Source organism: Salvelinus fontinalis, chromosome 7, assembly GCF_029448725.1.
Source record: "Salvelinus fontinalis isolate EN_2023a chromosome 7, ASM2944872v1, whole genome shotgun sequence".
NCBI classification, from domain to species: domain Eukaryota; kingdom Metazoa; phylum Chordata; class Actinopteri; order Salmoniformes; family Salmonidae; genus Salvelinus; species Salvelinus fontinalis.
Window position 1 is genome coordinate 59953722 of NC_074671.1, and position 27662 is coordinate 59981383.

General features: G+C 50.1%; 1 protein-coding gene across 4 annotated transcripts in view; it reads right to left on the reverse strand.

The window, feature by feature from the left end:
- LOC129859931 (BCL-6 corepressor-like) overlaps nt 1-27662 on the reverse strand; it is a 100770-nt gene that overhangs the window by 61395 nt on the left and 11713 nt on the right. For all 4 annotated transcript variants that reach the window (XM_055930185.1, XM_055930184.1, XM_055930183.1 and 1 more), the window contains exons 2-3: nt 9908-9987; nt 1771-5679 (exon numbers count right to left, since the gene is read on the reverse strand). In XM_055930185.1, coding sequence (XP_055786160.1) covers nt 1771-5679; nt 9908-9910 — 3912 coding nt within the window. In that variant the 5' untranslated portion in view covers nt 9911-9987. The remainder of the gene's footprint in view (nt 1-1770; nt 5680-9907; nt 9988-27662) is intronic.

Consider the following 27662-nt stretch of genomic DNA (forward strand, 5'->3'; position numbering starts at 1 on the left):
GGTTGGGGAATGAGGCTGGGGAATAAGGCTGGGTTTGGGGAATGAGGCTGGGGAATAAGGCTGGGGTTGGGGAATGAGGCTGGGGAATAAGCCTGGGGTTGGGGAATGAGGCTGAGGAATAAGCCTGGGGTTGGGGAATGAGGCTGGGGAATAAGCCTGGGGTTGGGGAATGAGGCTGGGGAATAAGGCTGGGATTGGGGAATGAGGCTGTGGAATGAGGCTGGGGTTGGGGAATGAGGTTGGGGAATGAGGCTGGGGTTGGGGAATGAGGCTGGGGAATAGGGCTGGGGTTGGGGAATGAGGCTCAGGTTGGGGAATGAGGCCGGGGAATAGGGCTGGGGTTGGGGAATGAGGCTGGGGGATAAGCCTGGGGATGGGGAATGAGGTTGGGGAATAGGGCTGGGTTTGGGGAATGAGGCTGGGGAATAAGCCTGGGGTTGGGGATTGAGGCTGAGGTTGGGGAATGAGGCTGGGGAATGGGGCTGGGGTTGGGGAATGAGGCTGGGAAATAAGCCTGGGGTTGGGGAATGAGGCTGGGGAATATGGCTGGGTTTGGGGAATGAGGCTGGGGAATAAGCCTGGGGTTGGGGAATGAGGCTGAGGTTGGGGAATGAGGCTGGGGTTGGGGAATGAGGCTGGGGAATAAGCCTGGGGTTGGGGAATGAGGCTGGGGAATAGGGCTGGGGTTGGGGAATGAGGCTGGGGAATAAGGCTGGGGTTGGGGAATGAGGCTGGGGAATAGGGCTGGGGTTGGGGAATGAGGCTGGGGAATAGGGCTGGGGTTGGGGCGAGAGCCGCTCTAGTTGCAGGGCTGTGTTGAGTCTGTTTAGCGGAGGTTGGGCTGCTAGCGGGGGCTAATCTCCACCGTCAGAGAAGGACTGGGAATTGGCCAGGATTCCACTAGAGCAGAGCTGAGAGAGCCAGGCTGTCTCTGCACCCCAGCGCTCAGCCAACAGAGCTAGGAGGAGGAGGATGGGGGAGAGGGGGAGGGGAGGTTAACAGAGTATAATTTGAGGACAGAGGAGCCTTTTGGGGACTGGGAGAAGGGAGGGGGCTGGCTGCTCTACCTCTATTCCTCCCCTCCTTCACCACCATCTATCCCCCCATCCCCAGGCCTCACCTGCAGGTTAACAATAGCCCGGGGCTTTAAGAGCCCGACAGGCCGCCACGGCACATACACACACGCAGCCAGCAGCTTAGCTTCTGCCTGGCTGAGCAGCGCGGGAACACACACACACACACACAGCGTGTTGTGTTCACTCACTCTTTCTGCGAACTAAAACACCACTGCGGTGGAGGGCAGCTCCACGGGCTCATAGCGTGGGCGGGGGTGAGGGAGGGGGGAGGATTGTAGTAAGGGAGGGAGGGAGACAGAGGGGAGGCAAGGCAACGGCCAACAGTAATTATACTGGAGCTTGTGGAGACGGGGCTTGGCAGGGCGGCTTATACAGAGCAGAGAGCTTCGTACTTCCAACTCCACTGCTCTCTATAGACCACCATCTCCTTTAGATCTGCCCAGTGAAACCTGACTGGCTGAAATCTTAGAAAGACCCATCCTATCAGTCTTCCTTCCTTGTGGTCCCAACTGCTAAAACACCAGATGAAAGTCATCATCAAATCCCAAATCTTGATTTTCAATCAGGCGAGTTATTCCTGAGTTGGAACAAAAGCCAACACATACTGCTTCGCTGTAGGAACCAGGAAAGGACTATTGAGGATGATTTTAAAGACTTTAAAAGGGTTAGGTATGTATGTGTTCTGGGAGATTACCTGCAGTGCCCGCTGCTCTCTGCTCAGCTTGCTGGAATCGGCGTACAGCTCGGTGGTGACACACTTGATGCGGTCACCAACGTAGCCAGAGGAGTTTGCGATGCGCTTGGCCAGGCTGGACCTCCTGGCCCTGGGGCAGCCTTGGTCGTCGTACTCCTCACCCTCGTGGGACTCTGTGTCCGTGTGCATGTCCTTGTCCAGGTCCGAGTAGTGGTCCATGGTCCTTTCATTCCTAAACCCAGATTCGTTCAAGGTGCGTTCCCTAGGAGAGTGGTCTGCGGAGGTGCGGTCCTCGCAAGAGCGGACCCTACATGTACGATCCACACGTGTACGGTCCCAAGAGCTGCGGTCCTTAAAAGTACAGTCCTCATGCGTATGGTCCCAGAAACTGTGGTCCCCAGAACTACGGTCCACAGAGGTGGGATCCTCAAAGGTACAGTCCCTGCTCTTAAGGCCCTCTAAAGATTGGTCTCTACGGTCCCAAGAGGTGCGGTCTCCAGAAGTCCTTGCGCAGCGAAGGGTCTGCTCTTCTGGCAGGTCAGAGATGGGGCTGCTCTCTGCAGGGCTGGGGCTGTCCTCCCCATGTCTGGGAAAGGGGCAGGGGGAGAGGGCTGGGGGCTCAGGACGGAGGGAGGAAGGGTGGAAGCCCAGCCACAGCTGGCTGCGTTGCTGCTGTTCTGCCTGCCTGTGGGCCTGGCCTGGCCTGAGTTCAACAGCCTGGCCGGTACGGAGCATGTGCTGAAGCTCTGCTTCTCTCCCCTCATTTCTCCCGATACTCCCACTACCCACTGGTTTGGAAGGGTCTCCTCTCTTAGCGCATGGAGAGACAGCTTTGGTCAGGGGAGAGTCGCTGTCCCCATCGTATTGGATTAAGTCGATACAGACTATCTCCTCTCTAGGTCCCGTCAGGGGATTGTGGTTGAGGCTCTTTGAGCCCAGGCCTGTGGACCTGTCGGTCTCTCTGTCCACCCTGCGGGTGTGTTTAGTGTCTGGGGCCTGGGTCTGGCTCTTGTAGGCCGGGGCAGAGTCCTCGTGGTGCTGCCAAATCTTCTCCTTGGGCCTGGACCTGAGCTCCTGCAGCCGCTCGCTGGTCTTGAGGTCCAGGCCTGTGTGGGGGGAGGACATGAGGGGGTGGACCATCTCCTGGGAGTCATGGAAGGTCAGGTAGTCCCCGTGGCTGGGGGGGATGCCGTACGGGAGGCCGTGCTTGGGGGGCAGGCGGGGTGGGTACAAGCTGCTGCTGCCCAGCAGAACAGGGTGGGGGTACACTGGGCCTTTGCCTGGCATGGGCATGTGGGGCAGGGACATGCTCTCCTGGACCGAGTAGGGCAGGTATCTGTTAGCGTAGGCTAGGCTAGGGGGCAGATAGCCGTCACTCTGGGGGAGGTAGAGGTGGCTGGGGGGGTGGCCGGACGGATGGCCGTTGTCTAAGTGGGGCGGCTGCTGGGGTTTGAAGGGCATCTCCTGAGCCTCTGGTTTCTTGAGGGGTTTCAATGGCTTCCCAGAAGAGGGATGGCTGCCCACTCTGTTGGAAGAAGGGGCTGTCTCAGAGTAGTTGGGGGAGGATCTTGGCCAATCACCGTTGACCTTGGGAGACGGGGAGGCAGAGGACGGTCGGCTCCCAGAAGGGGCTACAACAGCTGGGGCATGGCTGGGGACGACAGCCCCATCGACCTCACCTATCCTGGGACAGGAAGAGCTTCGCTGCTGCGGCGAAGACAAGTTCTCCAGGTTTTTATGTTTGATGACGGAGGGGTCTTTGTTGTGGTTGGCGTCTGAGCTGGAGCTGTCGTGAACCGGGGTCGGGCTGGGCACCACCCAGGAGGAGCGTAAAGTGCTAATGATCTCAGGCCTCTCGGGGGTTTTGGAGGAAATCCCTGACGGGGAGAGAGTCTCTTTGAGGAGCTCCCGGCTGGGGGGTAAGCCGTATCGAGCCGCGGGCGAGTAGCCCAGCTTAGCCAAGGCCTCTAGTTTTGGGGGGAATCCGTTGGGGGAGCCTTCCAACTCCAGGATTCTGGCTGACAGATCCAGAGGCTTGTCCGCAGGGTCTTTGGCAGGAGCCTGTAGTACTGCTGGTCTATCAGAGGACAAAGTCTTTAAAGGGGACTGGCTCCGCTTCCTTTCCCCATTCCTCTCCACATTCCTGTGCTCTGAGCTGCTGCCCAGCTCTTTGGGTTTGGCTTTGTGGGTGTTGCTGCCGGATCGCACCGGGGAGCGGTGCTCAGAGGCTATGCTGCTCATGTAGAAAGGATGGGACACCGACGGGGAGGAAGAGGTGGTGGTGGTGGTGGAGCAGGGGGGGCTTCTGAACAGTGACTTCTGGATGTCCAAAGTGCTGTTGTCTATGAGAGGAGCGGGGGGAGAGACTGAGGTCTGGGCGGGGTGGGTGGCTGTGCGGGGGGACTGCATTATAAGTGCTTGGGTGGAGTCCACTGGTAGGCTGCTGCTAATGCCAGTTCCAGCACTGCTACTACTGGTAATACTGCTACTGTTGTGAATGATGGTGCTGCCAGAGCTCTTACTAGAGGAAGTCCGACTGGACTTACTACTGCTGCTGTTGTTGTGCTGCCTGTCACTATGGGACTGGGGTTGGGACTGGGGCTGCCTGTCACTATGGGACTGGGGTTGGGACTGGGGCTGCCTGTCACTATGGGACTGGGGTTGGGACTGGGGCTGCCTGTCACTATGGGACTGGGGTTGGGACTGGGGCTGCCTGTCACTATGGGACTGGGGTTGGGACTGGGGCTGCCTGTCACTATGGGACTGGTGATGGGGTTGGGACTGGGGCTGCCTGTCTCTACTGTGTGATTGGTGATGGGGTTGGGACTGGGGCTGCCTGTCTCTACTGTGTGATTGGTGATGGGGTTGGGACTGGGGCTGCCTGTCACTATGTGACTGGTGATGGGGTTGGGACTGGGGCTGCCTGTCACTATGTGACTGGTGATGGGGTTGGGACTGGGGCTGCCTGTCACTATGTGATTGGTGATGGGGTTGGGACTGGGGCTGCCTGTCACTATGTGACTGGTGATGGGGTTGGGACTGGGGCTGCCTGTCACTATGTGACTGGTGATGGGGTTGGGACTGGGGCTGCCTGTCACTATGTGACTGGTGATGGGGTTGGGACTGGGGCTGCCTGTCACTATGTGACTGGTGATGGGGTTGGGACTGCTGGTGGGCCTGGTGCTGCTGGTGAAGCTGGGACCCGTAGGTGGAGGCCTCGTGGTGGATCCGGGGCCCCAGGCCCTGGATCGGGGAGAGGGTGTTGGGGACCACCGTGGCCATGGGGATCCTCATAGGAGGGGCCAGGGGGGAGGAGATGGGGGCCGGGGGGTACGTGGGCATGTAGAAGAGGCGCTCTGCCCCAGCAGCGCTACCCCCCGCCCCTCCACACAGGGACTGGTAGGCCAGGTGCTGGGGCAGGTAGGGTGAGGGCTGGGACAGGAACGAGGCCTTGTACATGTTGAGGGCTGCGTATTTGGAGGAGTCCAGGAAGGGGTACAGTCCGGGGTCAGCGTACGGGTTTACTGCCCAGGGCAGTCGCAGGAAGCCGTTGCTGCCGCTGAGGCCCAGCTCAGAGGGCTTATCTCCAGGCCCCACACGCCGCTCCATCCCCAGGCCCTCCCCTCCTCCACCAGGCCTCTGCAACCCGGGGGGAGAGCTCTTATACAGACCCACGTAACCGTTACCAGGCTTCCTGCCTTCCAAGGTTAACCCTTCGGGTTTGTAGACAAGGTCGTAGCCCAGGGGCAAGGAGGAGACCCCCTCTCTGGCTTTTTGGGAGGCGGACAGGGTGCGGATGCCCGGGTAGACCATCCCTCCGTGGACGCGGAGGCTCTCCCTCATCAGGCTGCTACGGTCCATGCCCAGGGCAGCTAGCGGGTTCATTCTGCAAGCAGCACTCGCATCCACCTGCAACAAGACAACACACAACGCCAAAGAGAGGGATGAGAGACTGAGCCTTATAGCACTAAAGGGATGATATTCTCATATACACATTTATGGTTTGTCAGTATACCGTGGAGTGCTATGAGACAAGCTCTTGTGATATTACATTAGAGAATATTAAAGTGAATTAACTCACTTTTGGAAATATAATAAGTAGAATTTCCCCACAATAAAAACAGATCCACTATCAACTTTTAAAGCTGTATTAAGACCCTCTTAAACAGTTAACACAAATCAAGAGACCACTAGCCAGAGACGTGGGTATATTTTGTAGAATTTCCATTAGCAGCACATTAGTAATACATCTCCATTAATCAAGCACGGGGGGATTCATTTAACAGAGAGCTCCATTTTAAAAAGCCCTGTCTCCATACTGTAACCACAACACTGAAGAACACGTCTCCATACTGTAACCACAACACTGAAGAACACGTCTCCATACTGTAACCACAACACTGAAGAACACGTCTCCATACTGTAACCACAACACTGAAGAACACGTCTCCATACTGTAACCACAACACTGAAGAACACGTCTCCATACTGTAACCACAACACTTAAGAACACGTCTCCATACTGTAACCACAACACTGAAGAACACGTCTCCATACTGTAACCACAACACTGAAGAACACGTCTCCATACTGTAACCACAACACTGAAGAACACGTCTCCATACTGTAACCACAACACTTAAGAACACGTCTCCATACTGTAACCACAACACTGAAGAACACGTCTCCATACTGTAACCACAACACTGAAGAACACGTCTCCATACTGTAACCACAACACTTAAGAACACGTCTCCATACTGTAACCACAACACTGAAGAACACGTCTCCATACTGTAACCACAACACTGAAGAACACGTCTCCATACTGTAACCACAACACTTAAGAACACGTCTCCATACTGTAACCACAACACTGAAGAACACGTCTCCATACTGTAACCACAACACTGAAGAACACGTCTCCATACTGTAACCACAACACTTAAGAACACGTCTCCATACTGTAACCACAACACTTAAGAACACGTCTCCATACTGTAACCACAACACTTAAGAACACGTCTCCATACTGTAACCACAACACTGAAGAACACGTCTCCATACTGTAACCACAACACTTAAGAACACGTCTCCATACTGTAACCACAACACTTAAGAACACGTCTCCATACTGTAACCACAACACTTAAGAACACGTCTCCATACTGTAACCACAACACTGAAGAACACGTCTCCATACTGTAACCACAACACTTAAGAACACGTCTCCATACTGTAACCACAACACTTAAGAACACGTCTCCATACTGTAACCACAACACTTAAGAACACGTCTCCATACTGTAACCACAACACTTAAGAACACGTCTCCATACTGTAACCACAACACTTAAGAACACGTCTCCATACTGTAACCACAACACTTAAGAACACGTCTCCATACTGTAACCACAACACTTAAGAACACGTCTCCATACTGTAACCACAACACTGAAGAACACGTCTCCATACTGTAACCACAACACTTAAGAACACGTCTCCATACTGTAACCACAACACTTAAGAACACGTCTCCATACTGTAACCACAACACTGAAGAACACGTCTCCATACTGTAACCACAACACTTAAGAACACGTCTCCATACTGTAACCACAACACTTAAGAACACGTCTCCATACTGTAACCACAACACTTAAGAACACGTCTCCATACTGTAACCACAACACTTAAGAACACGTCTCCATACTGTAACCACAACACTGAAGAACACGTCTCCATACTGTAACCACAACACTGAAGAACACGTCTCCATACTGTAACCACAACACTTAAGAACACGTCTCCATACTGTAACCACAACACTGAAGAACACGTCACCATACTGTAACCACAACACTTAAGAACACGTCTCCATACTGTAACCACAACACTTAAGAACACGTTTCCGGACCTACTCTACAACAAGGGAAAGTCAAGGTCATTGGAGAGCGCCAGACAAGCAGCAGAATATGGAGCCTTGCTTTGCAAATGGCACCTTATTCCCTATTTAGAGCACTACTATGGTCAAAAATAGTGCATTATATAGGGAATAGGGTGCCATTTGGGACGAATCCTTGCTCTATCTGGCTCTTGTAAGAGGGAAGCGCTAGCTGCAGCTGATTCCTAACAGGGGAAGAGAAGCCTTTGAGGTAGCCAGGCAAACGCCATGTATCAGTCTGATCCATCATCACTAGCAGGGGGATTCATGTCTACCTGGATTGCTGATGTACCGCTACATTAGACCAGCCCTCTGTTCTACTCCCACAGACCAAACCATACCTGGGTTCAAACAGTAGTTGTTTTTATTCAAATACTTCAGCTGCACTTGATTGAGCCTGCCTGGCGCAATGGCACCAATGAAATCGTCCCAAAAGTGCACATTTTCACCCAACTCGTACTGCAAGGCTCCATCAAACACTCAAACTATTTCAGATAGCTAAATACTATTTGGACCCGGATCTCCCTGCCACAGAGCGAGTCCATGACAGAGTAGAGTACTGATGCCAGGAAGTGGATTAATTGAGTTTCCTGCTTGCCCACGGTACGATACGGGGGCGGCTGTTTGATTCATCTCCTATTGGATCAACTGCAGGACCCATTTAGAAATGATAGCAGGCAGCCCAGTGGAGGAGTAGCTCCACCACAGTAATCCTACATCCAAATGATAGCAAGCAGCCCAGTGGAGGAGTAGCTACACCACAGTAATCCTACATCCAAATGAAAGCAGGCAGCCCAGTGGAGAAGTAGCTCCACCACAGTAATCCTACATCCAAATGAAAGCAGGCAGCCCAGTGGAGAAGTAGCTCCACCACAGTAATCCTACATCCAAATGGTAGCAGGCAGCCCAGTGGAGGAGTAGCTACACCACAGTAATCCTATATCCAAATGGTAGCAGGCAGCCCAGTGGAGGAGTAGCTCCACCACAGTAATCCTACATCCAAATGATAGCAGGCAGCCCAGTGGAGGAGTAGCTACACCACAGTAATCCTACGTCCAAATGATAGCAGGCAGCCCAGTGGAGGAGTAGCTACACCACAGTAATCCTACATCCAAATGATAGCAGGCAGCCCAGTGGAGGAGTAGCTACACCACAGTAATCCTACATCCAAATGATAGCAGGCAGCCCAGTGGAGGAGTAGCTACACCACAGTAATCCTACATCCAAATGATAGCAGGCAGCCCAGTGGAGGAGTAGCTACACCACAGTAATCCTACATCCAAATGATAGCAGGCAGCCCAGTGGAGGAGTAGCTACACCACAGTAATCCTACATGATAGCAGGCAGCCCACTGGAGGAGTAGCTACACCACAGTAATCCTACATCCAAATGATAGCAGGCAGTCCACTGGAGGAGTAGCTCCACCACAGTAATCCTACATCCAAATGATAGCAGGCAGCCCAGTGGAGGAGTAGCTACACCACAGTAATCCTACATCCAAATGATAGCAGGCAGCCCAGTGGAGGAGTAGCTACACCACAGTAATCCTACATCCAAATGATAGCAGGCAGTCCACTGGAGGAGTAGCTCCACCACAGTAATCCTACATCCAAATGATAGCAGGCAGCCCAGTGGAGGAGTAGCTACACCACAGTAATCCTACATCCAAATGATAGCAGGCAGCCCAGTGGAGGAGTAGCTACACCACAGTAATCCTACATCCAAATGAAAGCAGGCAGCCCAGTGGAGGAGTAGCTACACCACAGTAATCCTATATCCAAATGGTAGCAGGCAGCCCAGTGGAGGAGTAGCTCCACCACAGTAATCCTACATCCAAATGATAGCAGGCAGCCCAGTGGAGGAGTAGCTACACCACAGTAATCCTACATCCAAATGATAGCAGGCAGCCCAGTGGAGGAGTAGCTACACCACAGTAATCCTACATCCAAATGATAGCAGGCAGCCCAGTGGAGGAGTAGCTACACCACAGTAATCCTACATGATAGCAGGCAGCCCACTGGAGGAGTAGCTCCACCACTGTAATCCTACATTCAAATGATAGCAGGCAGCCCAATGGAGGAGTAGCTCCACCACAGTAATCCTACATCCAAATGAAAAGCAAAGCCCTTGTGGAGGGCTCTTCCAGGTTTGCCATTCGCTACATTACAGAGAGGGCTTTATATCCTAGCTTACCATGCTTTGTGTGATGTGGTTCCTGGATGGTTAGTACCACATGGGTAGTCTGCCTCCCACCATCCCTCACTGGTACAATCCTGTCAAGACAAAGACAGAACAAATATGTGTTACCATCAATCAATCAATCAAATTTATAAAGCCCTTTTTACATCAGCAGATGTCACAAAGTGCTTATACAGAAACACAGCCTAAAACCCCAAAGAGCAAGCGATGCAGAAAAGCAGTGGCTAGGAAAAAGTGTTTAGAAAGGCAGGAACCTAGAGAACGTGCGACAAAGAGCGCAAGACTGAGTCAAAACAGCAGGTGACAAGGTAGCACGTCAGGTGAACTGGTCAGGGTTCCTCTTAGATAAAAAATATACAACTATCGGAACTAAGACTACAAATAATTGATGTTGGCACAAGATGGGGGGAAAGTTGAAGCATAACTAACTCAATTATGTTGATGTTGGTATGTGTATTGTTAAGAAAATAAAATCTTAGAACAAATAAAGAAACCCAGCCTAAAACCCAGAAAGACCAAGCAATACAGAAGTGCAGTGGCTGGGAAAAACACACTAGGAAGACAGGAACCTAGGAGGAAACCGGGAGAGAGGAGGAAACCGGGAGAGAGAGGAGGAAACCGAGAGAGAGAGAGGAGGAAACCGGGAGAGAGAGAGGAGGAAACCGTGAGAGAGAGAGGAGGAAACCGGGAGAGAGAGAGGAGGAAACCGGGAGAGAGAGAGGAGGAAACCGGGAGAGAGAGGAGGAAACCGGGAGAGAGAGGAGGAAACCGAGAGAGAGAGGAGGAAACCGAGAGAGAGAGGAGGAAACCGAGAGAGAGAGGAGGAAACCGAGAGAGAGAGGAGGAAACCGGGAGAGAGAGGAGGAAACCGGGAGAGAGAGGAGGAAACCGGGAGAGAGAGGAGGAAACCGAGAGAGAGAGGAGGAAACCGGGAGAGAGAGGAGGAAACCGATAGAGAGAGAGGAGGAAACCGGGAGAGAGAGGAGGAAACCGGGAGAGAGAGGAGGAAACCGAGAGAGAGAGGGGAGGAAACCGGGAGAGAGAGGAGGAAACCGATAGAGAGAGAGGAGGAAACCGGGAGAGAGGAGGAAACCGAGAGAGAGAGAGGAGGAAACCGGGAGAGAGAGAGGAGGAAACCGGGAGAGAGAGGAGGAAACCGGGAGAGAGGAAGAAACCGCAGGTCCGGGACAAGGTAGCACGTCCAGTGAACAGATCAGAGTTTCATTGCCACAGGCAGAATTTCTTGGACTAATCAAATCTTGGCAAATGTAAGGCATCTATGGTATAGCAATTTGACATTTCTGTTTGGGATCAAGGAGCCAGAGCAATGATAACAAATGCCTCCTCTCAGCTCGTCTCCGAGGCAGAACATAACTCATAATCCAACGGCCCCAAAGGCTGTCATCTGTCACAGGGAAATGTTTCAGCGCTCGCTGCGCTCTGACAAAAATGCAATCACCTCACTGCCTCACCTGGGCTTTCCAGCCACACACCTCACTGCCTCACCTGGGCTTTCCAGCCACACACACCTCACTGCCTCACCTGGGCTTTCCGGCCACACACCTCACTGCCTCGCCTGGGCTTTCCAGCCACACACCTCACTGCCTCACCTGGGCTTTCCAGCCACACACCTCACCTGGGCTTTCCAGCCACACACCTCACTGCCTAACCTGGGCTTTCCAGCCACACACCTCACTGCCTCACCTGGGCTTTCCAGCCACACACCTCACTGCCTCACCTGGGCTTTCCGGCCACACACCTCACTGCCTCACCTGGGCTTTCCAGCCACACACCTCACTGCCTCACCTGGGCTTTCCAGCCACACACCTCACTGCCTCACCTGGGCTTTCCAGCCACACAGCTTGCTGCCTCACCTGGGGTTTCCAGACACACAGCTTGCTGCCTCATCTGGGATTTCCAGCAACACAGCTTGCTACCTCATCTGGGATTTCCAGCAACACAGCTTGCTGATTCACCTGTGCTTTCCAGCCACACAGCTTGCTGCTTCACCTGTGCTATCCAGCCACACAGCTTGCTGCCTCACCTGGGCTTTCCAGCCACACAGCTTGCTGCCTCACCTGGGCTTTCCGGCCACACAGCTTGCTGCACCATCTGGGATTTCCAGCAACACAGCTTGCTGCTTCACCTGTGCTTTCCAGCCACACACCTCACTGCCTCACCTGGGCTTTCCAGCCACATACCTCACTGCCTCACCTGGGCTTTCCTGCCGCACACCTCACTGCCTCACCTGGGCTTTCAAGCCACACAGCTTGCTGCCTCACCTGGGTTCTCCAGCCACACAGCTTGCTGCTTCACCTGGGCTTTCCAGCCACACAGCTTGCTGCCTCATCTGGGCTTTCCAGCCACACAGCTTGCTGCCTCACCTGGGCTTTCCAGCCACACAGCTTGCTGCCTAACCTGGGATTTCCAGCCACACACCTCACTGCCTCACCTGGGCTTTCCAGCCACACACCTCACTGCCTCGCCTGGGCTTTCCAGCCACACACCTCACTGCCTCACCTGGGCTTTCCAGCCACACACCTCACTGCCTCACCTGGGCTTTCCAGCCACACACCTCACTGCCTCACCTGGGCTTTCCAGCCACACAGCTTGCTGCCTCACCTGGGTTCTCCAGCCACACAGCTTGCTGCTTCACCTGGGCTTTCCAGCCACACAGCTTGCTGCCTCATCTGGGCTTTCCAGCCACAAAGCTTGCTGCCTCACCTGGGCTTTCCAGCCACACAGCTTGCTGCCTCACCTGGGATTTCCAGCCACACAGCTTGCTGCCTCACCTGGGCTTTCCAGCCACACAGCTTGCTGCCTCACCTGGGCTTTCCAGCCACACAGCTTGCTGCACCATCTGGGATTTCCAGCAACACAGCTTGCTGCTTCACCTGTGCTTTCCAGCCACACACCTCACTGCCTCACCTGGGCTTTCCAGCCACACACCTCACTGCCTCACCTGGGCTTTCCAGCCACACACCTCACTGCCTCACCTGGGCTTTCAAGCCACACAGCTTGCTGCCTCACCTGGGTTCTCCAGCCACACAGCTTGCTGCTTCACCTGGGCTTTCCAGCCACACAGCTTGCTGCCTCATCTGGGCTTTCCAGCCACACAGCTTGCTGCCTCACCTGGGCTTTTCAGCCACACAGCTTGCTGCCTCACCTGGGATTTCCGGCCACACACCTCACTGCCTCGCATGGGCTTTCCAGCCACCCAGCCACACACCTCACTGCCTCACCTGGGCTTTCCAGCCACACACCTCACCTGGGCTTTCCAGCCACACACCTCACTGCCTCACCTGGGCTTTCCAGCCACACAGCTTGCTGCCTCACCTGGGTTCTCCAGTCACACAGCTTGGCTGCAACATAAAAAGGAGAAGGGGCCTTTGGCAGGAGATGACATACACAAACACACACCAGACGCATGCCACACACATACACACACAGTCACCCGCTATTGATGGGTTTACAGACGTGGGATTTCAATAATGCAGGCCTGCCCTTATCTCCAGCCATTGAAGGAGGGGGAGGAGGGGGAGAGAGTGGCCATTTTCATCCATCAAACTATCCCCACCTCCCGCTTCCTCCACGCTCCCCTCTGGCTAGCTGCTTTCCTCATTTGCATAGCAACATTGCAGCTACGAAGCAACATTACCATTGCCAAGCAACCTGAACAAAGAAATAGGGCAAAAACAACATGTCGAGGGGACTTCCAACGTTTTAGATGTATGCAAATTCCCACCTGTGGATTGGGGGAATATTCTAGTGGAATGAAAGTCTCCTTAGAAAGTTCCAGTTCATCACTTCATTTGACAATCAACAATGTAAAGGATGGAAGTATGTGCACAACCTAGATACTGCAGTAGCAATATATACACACAGAGAGAGAGTACCAGTCAGTAGCAATATATACACACACACAGAGAGAGTACCAGTCAGTAGCAATATATACACACAGAGAGAGAGTACCAGTCAGTAGCAATATATACACACACACAGAGAGAGTACCAGTCAGTAGCAATATATACACACACACACAGAGAGAGAGTACCAGTCAGTAGCAATATATACACACACACACACAGAGAGAGTACCAGTCAGTAGCAATATATACACACACACAGAGAGAGTACCAGTCAGTAGCAATATATACACACACACACACAGAGAGAGTACCAGTCAGTAGCAATATATACACACACACACAGAGAGAGAGTACCAGTCAGTAGCAATATATACACACACACACAGAGAGAGAGTACCAGTCAGTAGCAATATATACACACACACACACACAGAGAGAGTACCAGTCAGTAGCAATATATACACACACACAGAGAGAGTACCAGTCAGTAGCAATATATACACACACACACAGAGAGAGTACCAGTCAGTAGCAATATATACACACACACAGAGAGAGTACCAGTCAGTAGCAATATATACACACACACACAGAGAAAGTACCAGTCAGTAGCAATATATAAACACACACAGAGAGAGTACCAGTCAGTAGCAATATACATACACACACACACACAGAGAGAACCAGTCAGTAGCAATATATAAACACACACAGAGAGAGAGAACCAGTCAGTAGCAATATATAAACACACACAGAGAGAGTACCAGTCAGTAGCAATATATACACACACAGAGAGAGTACCAGTCAGTAGCAATATATACACACACACACACAGAGAGAGAACCAGTCAGTAGCAATATATACACACACACAGAGAGAGTACCAGTCAGTAGCAATATACACACACACACACAGAGAGAGAGAGAGTACCAGTCAGTAGCAATATATACACACACACACACACAGAGAGAGTACCAGTCAGTAGCAATATATACACACACAGAGAGAGTACCAGTCAGTAGCAATATATACACACACACAGAGAGAGTACCAGTCAGTAGCAATATATACACACACACAGAGAGAGTACCAGTCAGTAGCAATATACACACACACACACACAGAGAGAGAGAGTGCCAGTCAGTAGCAATATATACACACACACACACACACACAGAGAGAGTACCAGTCAGTAGCAATATATACACACACACACAGAGAGAGTACCAGTCAGTAGCAATATACACACACACAGAGAGAGTACCAGTCAGTAGCAATATATACACACACACAGAGAGAGTACCAGTCAGTAGCAATATATACACACACACACACACACAGAGAGAGAGTACCAGTCAGTAGCAATATACACACACACAAACACACACACACACACACACACACAGAGAGAGTACCAGTCAGTAGCAATATATACACACACACACAGAGAGAGTACCAGTCAGTAGCAATATATACACACACAGAGAGAGTACCAGTCAGTAGCAATATATACACACACAGAGAGTACCCGTCAGTAGCAATATATACACACACAGAGAGAGTACCCGTCAGTAGCAATATATACACACACAGAGAGAGTACCAGTAAGTAGCAATATACACACACACAGAGAGAGAGTACCAGTCAGTAGCAATATATACACACACAGAGAGAGTACCAGTCAGTAGCAATATATACACACACAGAGAGAGTACCAGTCAGTAGCAATATATACACACACAGAGAGAGTACCAGTCAGTAGCAATATATACACACACACAGAGAGTACCAGTCAGTAGCAATATATACACACACACAGAGAGAGTACCAGTCAGTAGCAATATATACACACACAGAGAGAGTACCAGTCAGTAGCAATATATACACACACACACACACACAGAGAGAGAGTACCAGTCAGTAGCAATATATACACACACACACACACACACACAGAGAGAGTACCAGTCAGTAGCAATATATACACACACACACAGAGAGAGTACCAGTCAGTAGCAATATATACACACACACACACACAGAGAGAGTACCAGTCAGTAGCAATATATACACACACACACAGAGAGAGTACCAGTCAGTAGCAATATATACACACACACACACAGAGAGAGAGAGAGAGAGTACCAGTCAGTAGCAATATATACACACAGAGAGAGTACCAGTCAGTAGCAATATATACACACACAGAGAGTACCAGTCAGTAGCAATATATACACACAGAGAGAGTACCAGTCAGTAGCAATATATACACAAACAGAGAGAGAACCAGTCAGTAGCAATATATACACACACAGAGAGAGTACCAGTCAGTAGCAATATATACACACACACAGAGAGAGTACCAGTCAGTAGCAATATATACACACACACAGAGAGAGTACCAGTCAGTAGCAATATACACACACACACACAGAGAGAGAGAGAGTACCAGTCAGTAGCAATATATACACACACACACACACACACAGAGAGAGTACCAGTCAGTAGCAATATATACACACACACACAGAGAGAGTACCAGTCAGTAGCAATATACACACACACAGAGAGAGTACCAGTCAGTAGCAATATATACACACACACAGAGAGAGTACCAGTCAGTAGCAATATATACACACACACACACACAGAGAGAGAGTACCAGTCAGTAGCAATATACACACACACACACACACACAGAGAGAGTACCAGTCAGTAGCAATATATACACACACACACGGAGAGAGTACCAGTCAGTAGCAATATATACACACACAGAGAGAGTACCAGTCAGTAGCAATATATACACACACAGAGAGAGTACCCGTCAGTAGCAATATATACACACACAGAGAGAGTACCCGTCAGTAGCAATATATACACACACAGAGAGAGTACCAGTCAGTAGCAATATATACACACACAGAGAGAGTACCAGTCAGTAGCAATATATACACACACAGAGAGAGTACCCGTCAGAAGCAATATATACACACACAGAGAGAGTACCCGTCAGTAGCAATATATACACACACAGAGAGAGTACCCGTCAGTAGCAATATATACACACACAGAGAGAGTACCAGTCAGTAGCAATATATACACACACAGAGAGAGTACCCGTCAGTAGCAATATATACATACACAGAGAGAGTACCCGTCAGTAGCAATATATACACACACAGAGAGAGTACCAGTCAGTAGCAATATATACACACACACACAGAGAGAGTACCAGTCAGTAGCAATATACACACACACACAGAGAGAGTACCAGTCAGTAGCAATATACACACACACACACAGAGAGAGTACCAGTCAGTAGCAATATACACACACACACACAGAGAGAGTACCGGTCAGTAGCAATATACACACACACAGAGAGAGTACCAGTCAGTAGCAATATACACACACACACACAGAGAGAGTACCGGTCAGTAGCAATATACACACACACAGAGAGAGTACCAGTCAGTAGCAATATATACACACACACAGAGAGAGTACCAGTCAGTAGCAATATACACACACACACACACACACACAGAGAGAGTACCAGTCAGTAGCAATATACACACACACACACAGAGAGAGTACCAGTCAGTAGCAATATACACACACACACAGAGAGAGAGTACCGGTCAGTAGCAATATACACACACAGAGAGAGAGTACCAGTCAGTAGCAATATACACACACACACACAGAGAGAGTACCGGTCAGTAGCAATATACACACACACAGAGAGAGTACCAGTCAGTAGCAATATACACACACACAGAGAGAGAGTACCAGTCAGTAGCAATATATACACACACAGAGAGAGTACCAGTCAGTAGCAATATATACACACACAGAGAGAGTACCAGTCAGTAGCAATATACACACACACAGAGAGAGTACCAGTCAGTAGCAATATATACACACACAGAGAGAGTACCAGTCAGTAGCAATATATACACACACACAGAGAGTACCAGTCAGTAGCAATATATACACACACACACACAGAGAGAGTACCAGTCAGTAGCAATATACACACACACACACAGAGAGAGTACCAGTCAGTAGCAATATATACACACACACACACAGAGAGAGTACCAGTCAGTAGCAATATACACACACACACACACAGAGAGTACCAGTCAGTAGCAATATATACACACACACACACAGAGAGAGTACCAGTCAGTAGCAATATACACACACACACACAGAGAGAGTACCAGTCAGTAGCAATATATACACACACAGAGAGAGTACCAGTCAGGAGCAATATATACACACACACACACACACACACAGAGAGAGAGTACCAGTCAGTAGCAAAATATACACACACAGAGAGAGTACCAGTCAGTAGCAATATATACACACACACACACACACAGAGAGAGAGTACCAGTCAGTAGCAATATATACACACACACACAGAGAGAGTACCAGTCAGTAGCAATATATACACACACACAGAGAGAGTACCAGTCAGTAGCAATATATACACACACACACAGAGAGAGTACCAGTCAGTAGCAATATATACACACACACACACACACAGAGAGAGTACCAGTCAGTAGCAATATTAAACACACACACACAGAGAGAGTACCAGTCAGTAGCAATATATACACACACAGAGAGAGTACCAGTCAGTAGCAATATATACACACACACAGAGAGAGTACCAGTCAGTAGCAATATATACACACACACACACACAGAGAGAGTACCAGTCAGTAGCAATATATACACACACACAGAGAGAGTACCAGTCAGTAGCAATATACACACACACACACACACACACACACACACACACACACACACACACACACACACACACACACAGAGAGTACCCGTCAGTAGCAATATACACACACACACACACACACACACACACACACACACACACACACACACACACACACACACACACACACACACACACACACACACACACACACACACACACAGAGAGAGTACCAGTCAGTAGCAATACACACACACACACACACAGAGAGAGTACCAGTCAGGAGCAATATATATATATACACACAGAGAGAGTACCCGTCAGTAGCAATATATACACACACAGAGAGAGTACCAGTCAGTAGCAATATATACACACACACACACACAGAGAGTACCAGTCAGTAGCAATATATACACACACACACACAGAGAGAGTACCAGTCAGTAGCAATATATATATACACACACACACACACACACACACACACACACACACACACACACACACACACACACACACACAGAGAGTACCAGTCAGTAGCAATATATACACACACACAGAGAGAGTACCAGTCAGGAGCAATATATATTTTTACACACAGAGAGAGTACCAGTCAGTAGCAATATATACACACACACAGAGAGAGTACCAGTCAGTAGCAATATATACACACACACAGAGAGAGTACCGGTCAGTAGCAATATATACACACACACACAGAGAGAGTACCAGTCAGTAGCAATATATACACACACACAGAGAGAGTACCGGTCAGTAGCAATATATACACACACACACACAGAGAGAGTACCAGTCAGTAGCAATATATACACACACACACACAGAGAGAGTACCAGTCAGTAGCAATATATATGAATGCCATTTAGCAGACGCTTTCTTTCAAAGTTAATTAAAAAAATATATATTTAGCCTTTATTTAACTAGGCAAGTCAGTTTTAAGAACAAATTCCAATTTACAATGATGGCCTACCCCGGACAACGCTGGGCCAATTGTGCGCCGTCCTATGGGACTCCCAATCACGGCCCATACTCGACCAACTGAACTACAGAGGACCATTGTCACGAATCCCGCTTCCTGAGTCTGTGTTTGCCTGTGTTTCTGTCCTGGAGTGTGTTTCCGGTGTCCTGGAACGCACCCTGTCTGGTTGCCGGGCGAATTAGCTTGTTGGGAGATTGATGTTCACCCGCACCTGTATCCCATCAGTAATCTGCACACCTGTCCTGATCATCACCTCTCCCCTTCAAAAGCTCTGACCTGACATCCATTCCCTGCCGGATCGTTAGACATGAACAGTATGTTGTGCCATAGTATCAGCCTCAAGTTGGATAGTATTTGTTTTGTTGTTTTTGTTTACATATTGCTTGCCTTGAACTTACCTCCGTTTGTTTTGTCTTCAGTTACTCACCCGGATCATTCACCCCATTCCCGCCTGGTCGACGGAGGATTCCGCTACTCCATTGGATTCACCTATTTACTCCCATCCACTCACCTCCGCTGCCCGCTACGCCACCTGGATATATCTACTCATTCACATTCACTTGTAAATAAATACTCACCTTCTTTCTACGCTCCTTGTCCTGGTCTGCTTCTGGGTTCGATTTTGAAAGAACGTGACAGAACGATCCGGCCAAGGATGAACCCAGCGGACCTGGACTCCGTTTGCCATGCCGTTACCCAGCAGGGGAAGACATTGGGACAACACAATACGGCGCTACAGGAGATAGCGAGTTCAATCCAGAACTTATCTGCTAGCTTGACACAAATCCAGGATCAGCTCAGTTTGCCGGCGATTCATTCACCACCTGCTTCACCCATCTCACCTGCCGTGTCAGGAGCGGTTTCCTTCCGTGAACCCAAGGTACCGACGCCTGATAAATATGAAGGGGATTTGGGAAGATGCCGTTCGTTTCTTATGCAGTGTGGGTTAGTGTTTGATCTGCAGCCCCATTCTTACGCCACTGACAAGGCTAGGATAGCCTTTGTTATTGAACTGCTGCGTGGAAGAGCTCTGGAATGGGCTTCAGCCATTTGGGAACGACAGGGAACCTGCACGGCTTCATATCAGGAGTTCACGGGAGAGATGAGAAAGCTTTTTGACCATCCAGTCCGAGGTAAGGACGCAGCTAAACGTTTGTTCTCTCTTCGCCAAGGAGCTCGCAGTGTGGCAGATTTTATGATCGAGTTCAGGACATTGGCTGTGGAGAGTGGTTGGAATGAGGAGTCACTACAAGCGGTTTTTTACAAGGGGTTGTCGGAGGAACTTAAGGACGAGCTGATATCCTATCCAGAGCCTAGTGACCTAGACAGCTTGGTCACTTTATCTATTCGGGTAGATAGAGTCCGAGAGAGAAGGATGGAGAAGAAGTGGGGTCCATCTAATCAATTTGATACTCGGTTATCATTCGGGTCAGGAGATGGACCAGAACGGGTTGATCATTTTACTTCACACGGGATAAGTGAAGGAGTTCGGCCGCCAGATCCTGAACCTATGCAAGTGGGGCGGCACGGGTTAACTAAGGATGAGCGCCAACGTAGACGTGAGACAAACAGCTGCCGCTACTGTGGTAGTTCGGGACATTACATCTCCGTTTGTCCTCAGCGCCCGTTAAACTGCTCGGCTCGTTAAGTTTGGGAGGAATGTTAGCGAGCCAGTTTCAACCTCTCAAGAGTCCTGTCCGACCTCGTTTTCCTGCTACCCTCATAAATAAGGATCAGAGTTTAGCGATTAACGCTTTCATCGATTCAGGTGCCGATGACAGCTTAATTGATGCCGACTTAGTGGAACAGCTGGGGCTTTCCAAGGAGCAATTACCGGAAGCCATTGAAGCAACCACTCTGAACGGCAGTGTTCTGGCACGGATCACTATGAGGACTGAACCGGTTAAGATGTTGTTGTCGGGGAATCATTCAGAGGTTATTTCTTTTTTCATTTTGCCTTCTCCCCATGTACCTCTGGTTCTTGGATACCCCTGGCTAAAGGAACACAATCCCTCGTTCGATTGGGTGACTGGAAAAGTAACTAGTTGGAGCATTGAGTGCCATGCTAACTGCCTCAGGACTGCCTGTTCTCATGCTGTCCCCAGTCGGGTCTGTGAGTCTGCTCCTCCTGATTTGTCCCTGGTTCCTGAAACATATCACGAGTTGGGTGAGGTGTTCAGTAAGCAGAAAGCTCAGTCACTTCCTCCCCACCGACCTTATGACTGTACGATTAAGCTGTTCCCTGGAGCTGCCTTTCCCAAGGGTCGGTTATACAGTATTTCTCGACCTGAGCGGGAAGCCCTGGAAACCTACATAAAGGAGTCTCTTGCTGCAGGTCTCATTCGTCCCTCGTCATCCCCCCTGGGAGCTGGATTTTTTTTTTGAGTAAGAAGGATGGCTCTCTTCGACCGTGTATTGATTATCGGGGGTTGAATGAGATTACGGTCAAGAACAAGTACCCCTTGCCCTTGATGAGCTCCGCTTTCGATTCTTTACAGGGTGCTACTGTGTTTACAAAGCTTGATCTACGCAATGCGTATCATCTGGTTCAGATCAAGGAGAATGACGAGTGGTTAACTGGATTCAATACACCTATGGGACATTTCGAGTTCCAGGTGATGCCGTTTGGACTTTCCAACGCTCCAGCAGTGTTCCAAGGTTTGGTGAATGACGTGCTGAGGGATATGATCGGTCTGTTTGTGTTCGTTTACCTGGATGACATCCTGATTTTCTCCAAGGAGCTTTCCAGCCACATCCAGCATGTTAAGCAGGTCCTGCAGCGGTTATTGGAGAACCGTCTGTTTGTGAAGGCAGAGAAGTGTGATTTTCATGCCCACACTACATCCTTCCTCGGGTACATCATCTCCAGGGGAGAGATCAAGATGGACCAAGAGAAGGTTCGGGCGGTTCGGGATTGGGTCCAGCCCGGAACGAGATTGCAGCTCCAGAGATTCCTGGGGTTTGCGAACTTCTATCAGAGGTTTATCCGTGATTACAGCCGGGTGGCCGCCCCATTAACTGCCCTGACGTCTTGCACCAGAAATTTCTGTTGGACTCCTGAGGCAGACCGAGCATTTCTGGACTTGAAGAGCCGATTCACCAACGCCCCGATTTTCTCTCAACCTGACACTTCCCGTCAGTTTGTGGTTGAGGTGGACGCGTCTGATGTGGGGGTGGGCGCCATCCTGTCCCAGCGTAGCTCCACTGACGGTAAACTCCATCCCTGCGCTTTCTACTCTTGTCGTCTTTCTCCAGCTGAAAGAAACTACGATGTGGGTAACCGGGAGCTTCTCGCTGTGAAGCTTGCCTTGGAGGAGTGGCGTCACTGGTTGGAGGGAGCGGAGCAACCGTTTGTGGTCTGGACTGACCATAAGAATCTGGCTTACGTGCAATCGGCTAAACGTCTCAACGCCCGTCAGGCCAGGTGGGCTTTGTTTTTTGGACGCTTCAATTTTTCCCTGACGTTCCGACCTGGGTCGAAGAACGGCAAGGCGGACGCCTTGTCCCGGATGTTCTCCAAGACGGAGGAGAGTGGGGCCAAGACTGAGACGATTCTTCCCCAGAACCTTGTCGTGGGAGCCGTTACATGGAGGATTGAGGAGGATGTGATGGCGGTCCTTCGGACGCAGCCCGGTCCTGGTAACGGTCCACCCGGTCGGTTGTTCGTGCCTGAGTCGGTCCGTTCTGCTGTTCTTCAGTGGTCCCACGTAAGCAAGATAGCTTGTCACCCTGGCGTTGCTCGGACGATGGCGCTACTGCGCAGACGATTTTGGTGGCCTGCCATGGGAGAGGATACCCGGGGGTTTGTTGCCGCATGTCCTGTTCGTGCTCAGAACAAGAGTACCAATCGGCCCAGCTCTGGGCTTCTTCACCCTCTACCTATTCCCCAGCGACCTTGGTCGCATCTGGCCCTGGACTTTGTCACGGGGTTGCCCCCTTCTGATGGTAACACGGTTATTCTGACCATTGTGGACAGATTCAGCAAGTTTGCTCACTTTGTTCCCCTCTCCAAGCTGCCTTCTGCCACTGAGACGTCCGAGATCCTGGTTAGGGAGGTTTTAAGGGTCCACGGGTTGCCCTGTGACATTGTTTCTGACCGTGGTCCTCAGTTTACCTCTGCTGTCTGGAGATCCTTCTGTTTGGCCATTGGAGCTACAGTCAGTCTCACTTCTGGATTTCACCCTCAATCTAATGGTCAGGCGGAGAGAGACAACCAGAAGATGGAGTCCACGCTGCGCTGTCTTGTTTCCTCTGATCCCACCTCTTGGTCCTCTCAATTACCCTGGGTCGAGTATGCCCATAATACTCTCCCTTCATCTACTACTGGGATGTCTTCCTTCCAGTGCCTGTACGGTTACCAACCTCCATTGTTTCCTTCTCAGGAAAGGGATCTCTCGGTTCCCTCTGTCCAGACCCACATTCGTCGTTGCCACCGGACCTGGCATCGGGCTAGGAAGGCTCTCCTTAGGGTTTCTGACCGGTATCAGATCCAGGCGAATCGTCGCCGTATTCCTGCCCCAGCTTATACGGTCGGAGATAAGGTTTGGTTTGCTACACGGGATCTTCCTCTACGGACTGAGTTGAGGAAATTGTAACCGAAGTTCATTGGTCCGTTTGTAGTGGAGAGAATCATTAATCCTGTTGTGGTTCGACTCAAGTTGCCTGCAACACTTAGAGTACATCCCACCTTTCATGTCTCCTGCCTCAAGCCGGTTCACCTCAGTCCTCTGTTGCCCCCTCCTCCTCGTCCTCCTCCTCCTCGGATGATCGGAGGTGGTCCTGTCTACACGGTGCGCCGCATCATGGACTCCAGACGGCGGGGTCGAGGGTACCAGTATTTAGTGGATTGGGAAGGATATGGTCCAGAGGAGAGGAGTTGGATTCCTCGGCGTCAGATTCTTGATGACGATCTGTTTCGTGACTTTTACCGCCTCCACCCTGGCGCTCCAGGTAGTCCGCCCGGTGGCGTTCGTCGGAGGGGGGGGTACTGTCACGAATCCCGCTTCCTGAGTCTGTGTTTGCCTGTGTTTCTGTCCTGGAGTGTGTTTCCGGTGTCCTGGAACGCACCCTGTCTGGTTGCCGGGCGAATTAGCTTGTTGGGAGATTGATGTTCACCCGCACCTGTATCCCATCAGTAATCTGCACACCTGTCCTGATCATCACCTCTCCCCTTCAAAAGCTCTGACCTGACATCCATTCCCTGCCGGATCGTTAGACATGAACAGTATGTTGTGCCATAGTATCAGCCTCAAGTTGGATAGTATTTGTTTTGTTGTTTTTGTTTACATATTGCTTGCCTTGAACTTACCTCCGTTTGTTTTGTCTTCAGTTACTCACCCGGATCATTCACCCCATTCCCGCCTGGTCGACGGAGGATTCCGCTACTCCATTGGATTCACCTATTTACTCCCATCCACTCACCTCCGCTGCCCGCTACGCCACCTGGATATATCTACTCATTCACATTCACTTGTAAATAAATACTCACCTTCTTTCTACGCTCCTTGTCCTGGTCTGCTTCTGGGTTCGATTTTGAAAGAACGTGACAACCATACTCTACCAGCTGAGATACAGAGGACCATGCTCTACCAACTGAACTACAGAGGACCATACTCTACCAACTGAGATACAGAGGACCATGCTCTACCAACTGAACTACAGAGGACCATACTCTACTAACTGAACTACAGAGGACCATACTCTACCAACTGAGATACAGAGGACCATACTCTACCAACTGAGATACAGAGGACCATACTCTACCAACTGAACTACAGAGGACCATACTCTACCAACTGAACTACAGAGGACCATACTCTACCAACTGAACTACAGAGGACCATACTCTACCAACTGAGATACAGAGGACCATACTCTACCAACTGAACTACAGAGGACCATACTCTACCAACTGAACTACAGAGGACCATACTCTACCAACTGAGATACAGAGGACCATACTCTACCAACTGAGATACAGAGGACCATACTCTACCAACTGAACTACAGAGGACCATACTCTACCAGCTGAGATACAGAGGACCATACTCTACCAACTGAACTACAGAGGACCATACTCTACCAAATGAGATACAGAGGACCATACTCTACCAACTGAACTACAGAGGACCATACTCTACCAACTGAACTACAGAGGACCATACTCTACCAACTGAGATACAGAGGACCATACTCTACCAACTGAACTACAGAGGACCATACTCTACCAACTGAGATACAGAGGACCATACTCTACCAACTAAACTACAGAGGACCATACTCTACCAACTGAGATACAGAGGACCATACTCTACCAACTGAGATACAGAGGACCATACTCTACCAACTGAACTACAGAGGACCATACTCTACCAACTGAGATACAGAGGACCATACTCTACCACCTGAACTACAGAGGACCATACTCGACCAACTGAACTACAGAGGACCATACTCGACCAACTGAACTACAGAGGACCATACTCTACCAAATGAGATACAGAGGACCATACTCTACCAACTGAACTACAGAGGACCATACTCTACCAACTGAACTACAGAGGACCATACTCTACCAACTGAGATACAGAGGACCATACTCTACCAACTGAGATACAGAGGACCATACTCTACCAACTGAGATACAGAGGACCATACACTACCAACTGAGATACAGAGGACCATACTCTACCAACTGAACTACAGAGGACCATACTCTACCAGCTGAACTACAGAGGACCATACTCTACCAACTGAACTACAGAGGACCATACTCTACCAACTGAACTACAGAGGACCATACTCTACCAACTGAACTACAGAGGACCATACTCTACCAAATGAGATACAGAGGACCATACTCTACCAACTGAACTACAGAGGACCATACTCTACCAACTGAACTACAGAGGACCAAACTCTACCAACTGAACTACAGAGGACCATACTCTACCAACTGAGATACAGAGGACCATACTCTACCAACTGAACTACAGAGGACCATACTCTACCAACTGAGATACAGAGGACCATACTCTACCAACTGAACTACAGAGGACCATACTCTACCAACTGAGATACAGAGGACCATACTCTACCAACTGAGATACAGAGGACCATACTCTACCAACTGAACTACAGAGGACCATACTCTACCAACTGAGATACAGAGGACCATACTCTACCACCTGAACTACAGAGGACCATAATCGACCAACTGAACTACAGAGGACCATACTCGACCAACTGAACTACAGAGGACCATACTCTACCAAATGAGATACAGAGGACCATACTCTACCAACTGAACTACAGAGGACCATACTCTACCAACTGAGATACAGAGGACCATACTCTACCAACTGAGATACAGAGGACCATACTCTACCAACTGAGATACAGAGGACCATACTCTACCAACTGAACTACAGAGGACCATACTCTACCAACTGAATGACAGAGGACCATACTCTACCAACTGAGATACAGAGGACCATACTCGACCAACTGAACTACAGAGGACCATACTCTACCAACTGAACTACAGAGGACCATACTCTACCAACTGAGATACAGAGGACCATACTCTACCAACTGAACTACAGAGGACCATACTCTACCAGCTGAGATACAGAGGACCATACTCTACCAACTGAGATACAGAGGACCATACTCTACCAACTGAGATACAGAGGACCATACTCTACCAACTGAACTACAGAGGACCATACTCTACCAACTGAACTACAGAGGACCATACTCTACCAACTGAACTACAGAGGACCATACTCTACCAACTGAGATACAGAGGACCATACTCTACCAACTGAGATACAGAGGACCATACTCTACCAACTGAGATACAGAGGACCATACACTACCAACTGAGATACAGAGGACCATACTCTACCAACTGAACTACAGAGGACCATACTCTACCAGCTGAACTACAGAGGACCATACTCTACCAACTGAACTACAGAGGACCATACTCTACCAACTGAACTACAGAGGACCATACTCTACCAACTGAACTACAGAGGACCATACTCTACCAACTGAACGACAGAGGACCATACTCTACCAAATGAGATACAGAGGACCATACTCTACCAACTGA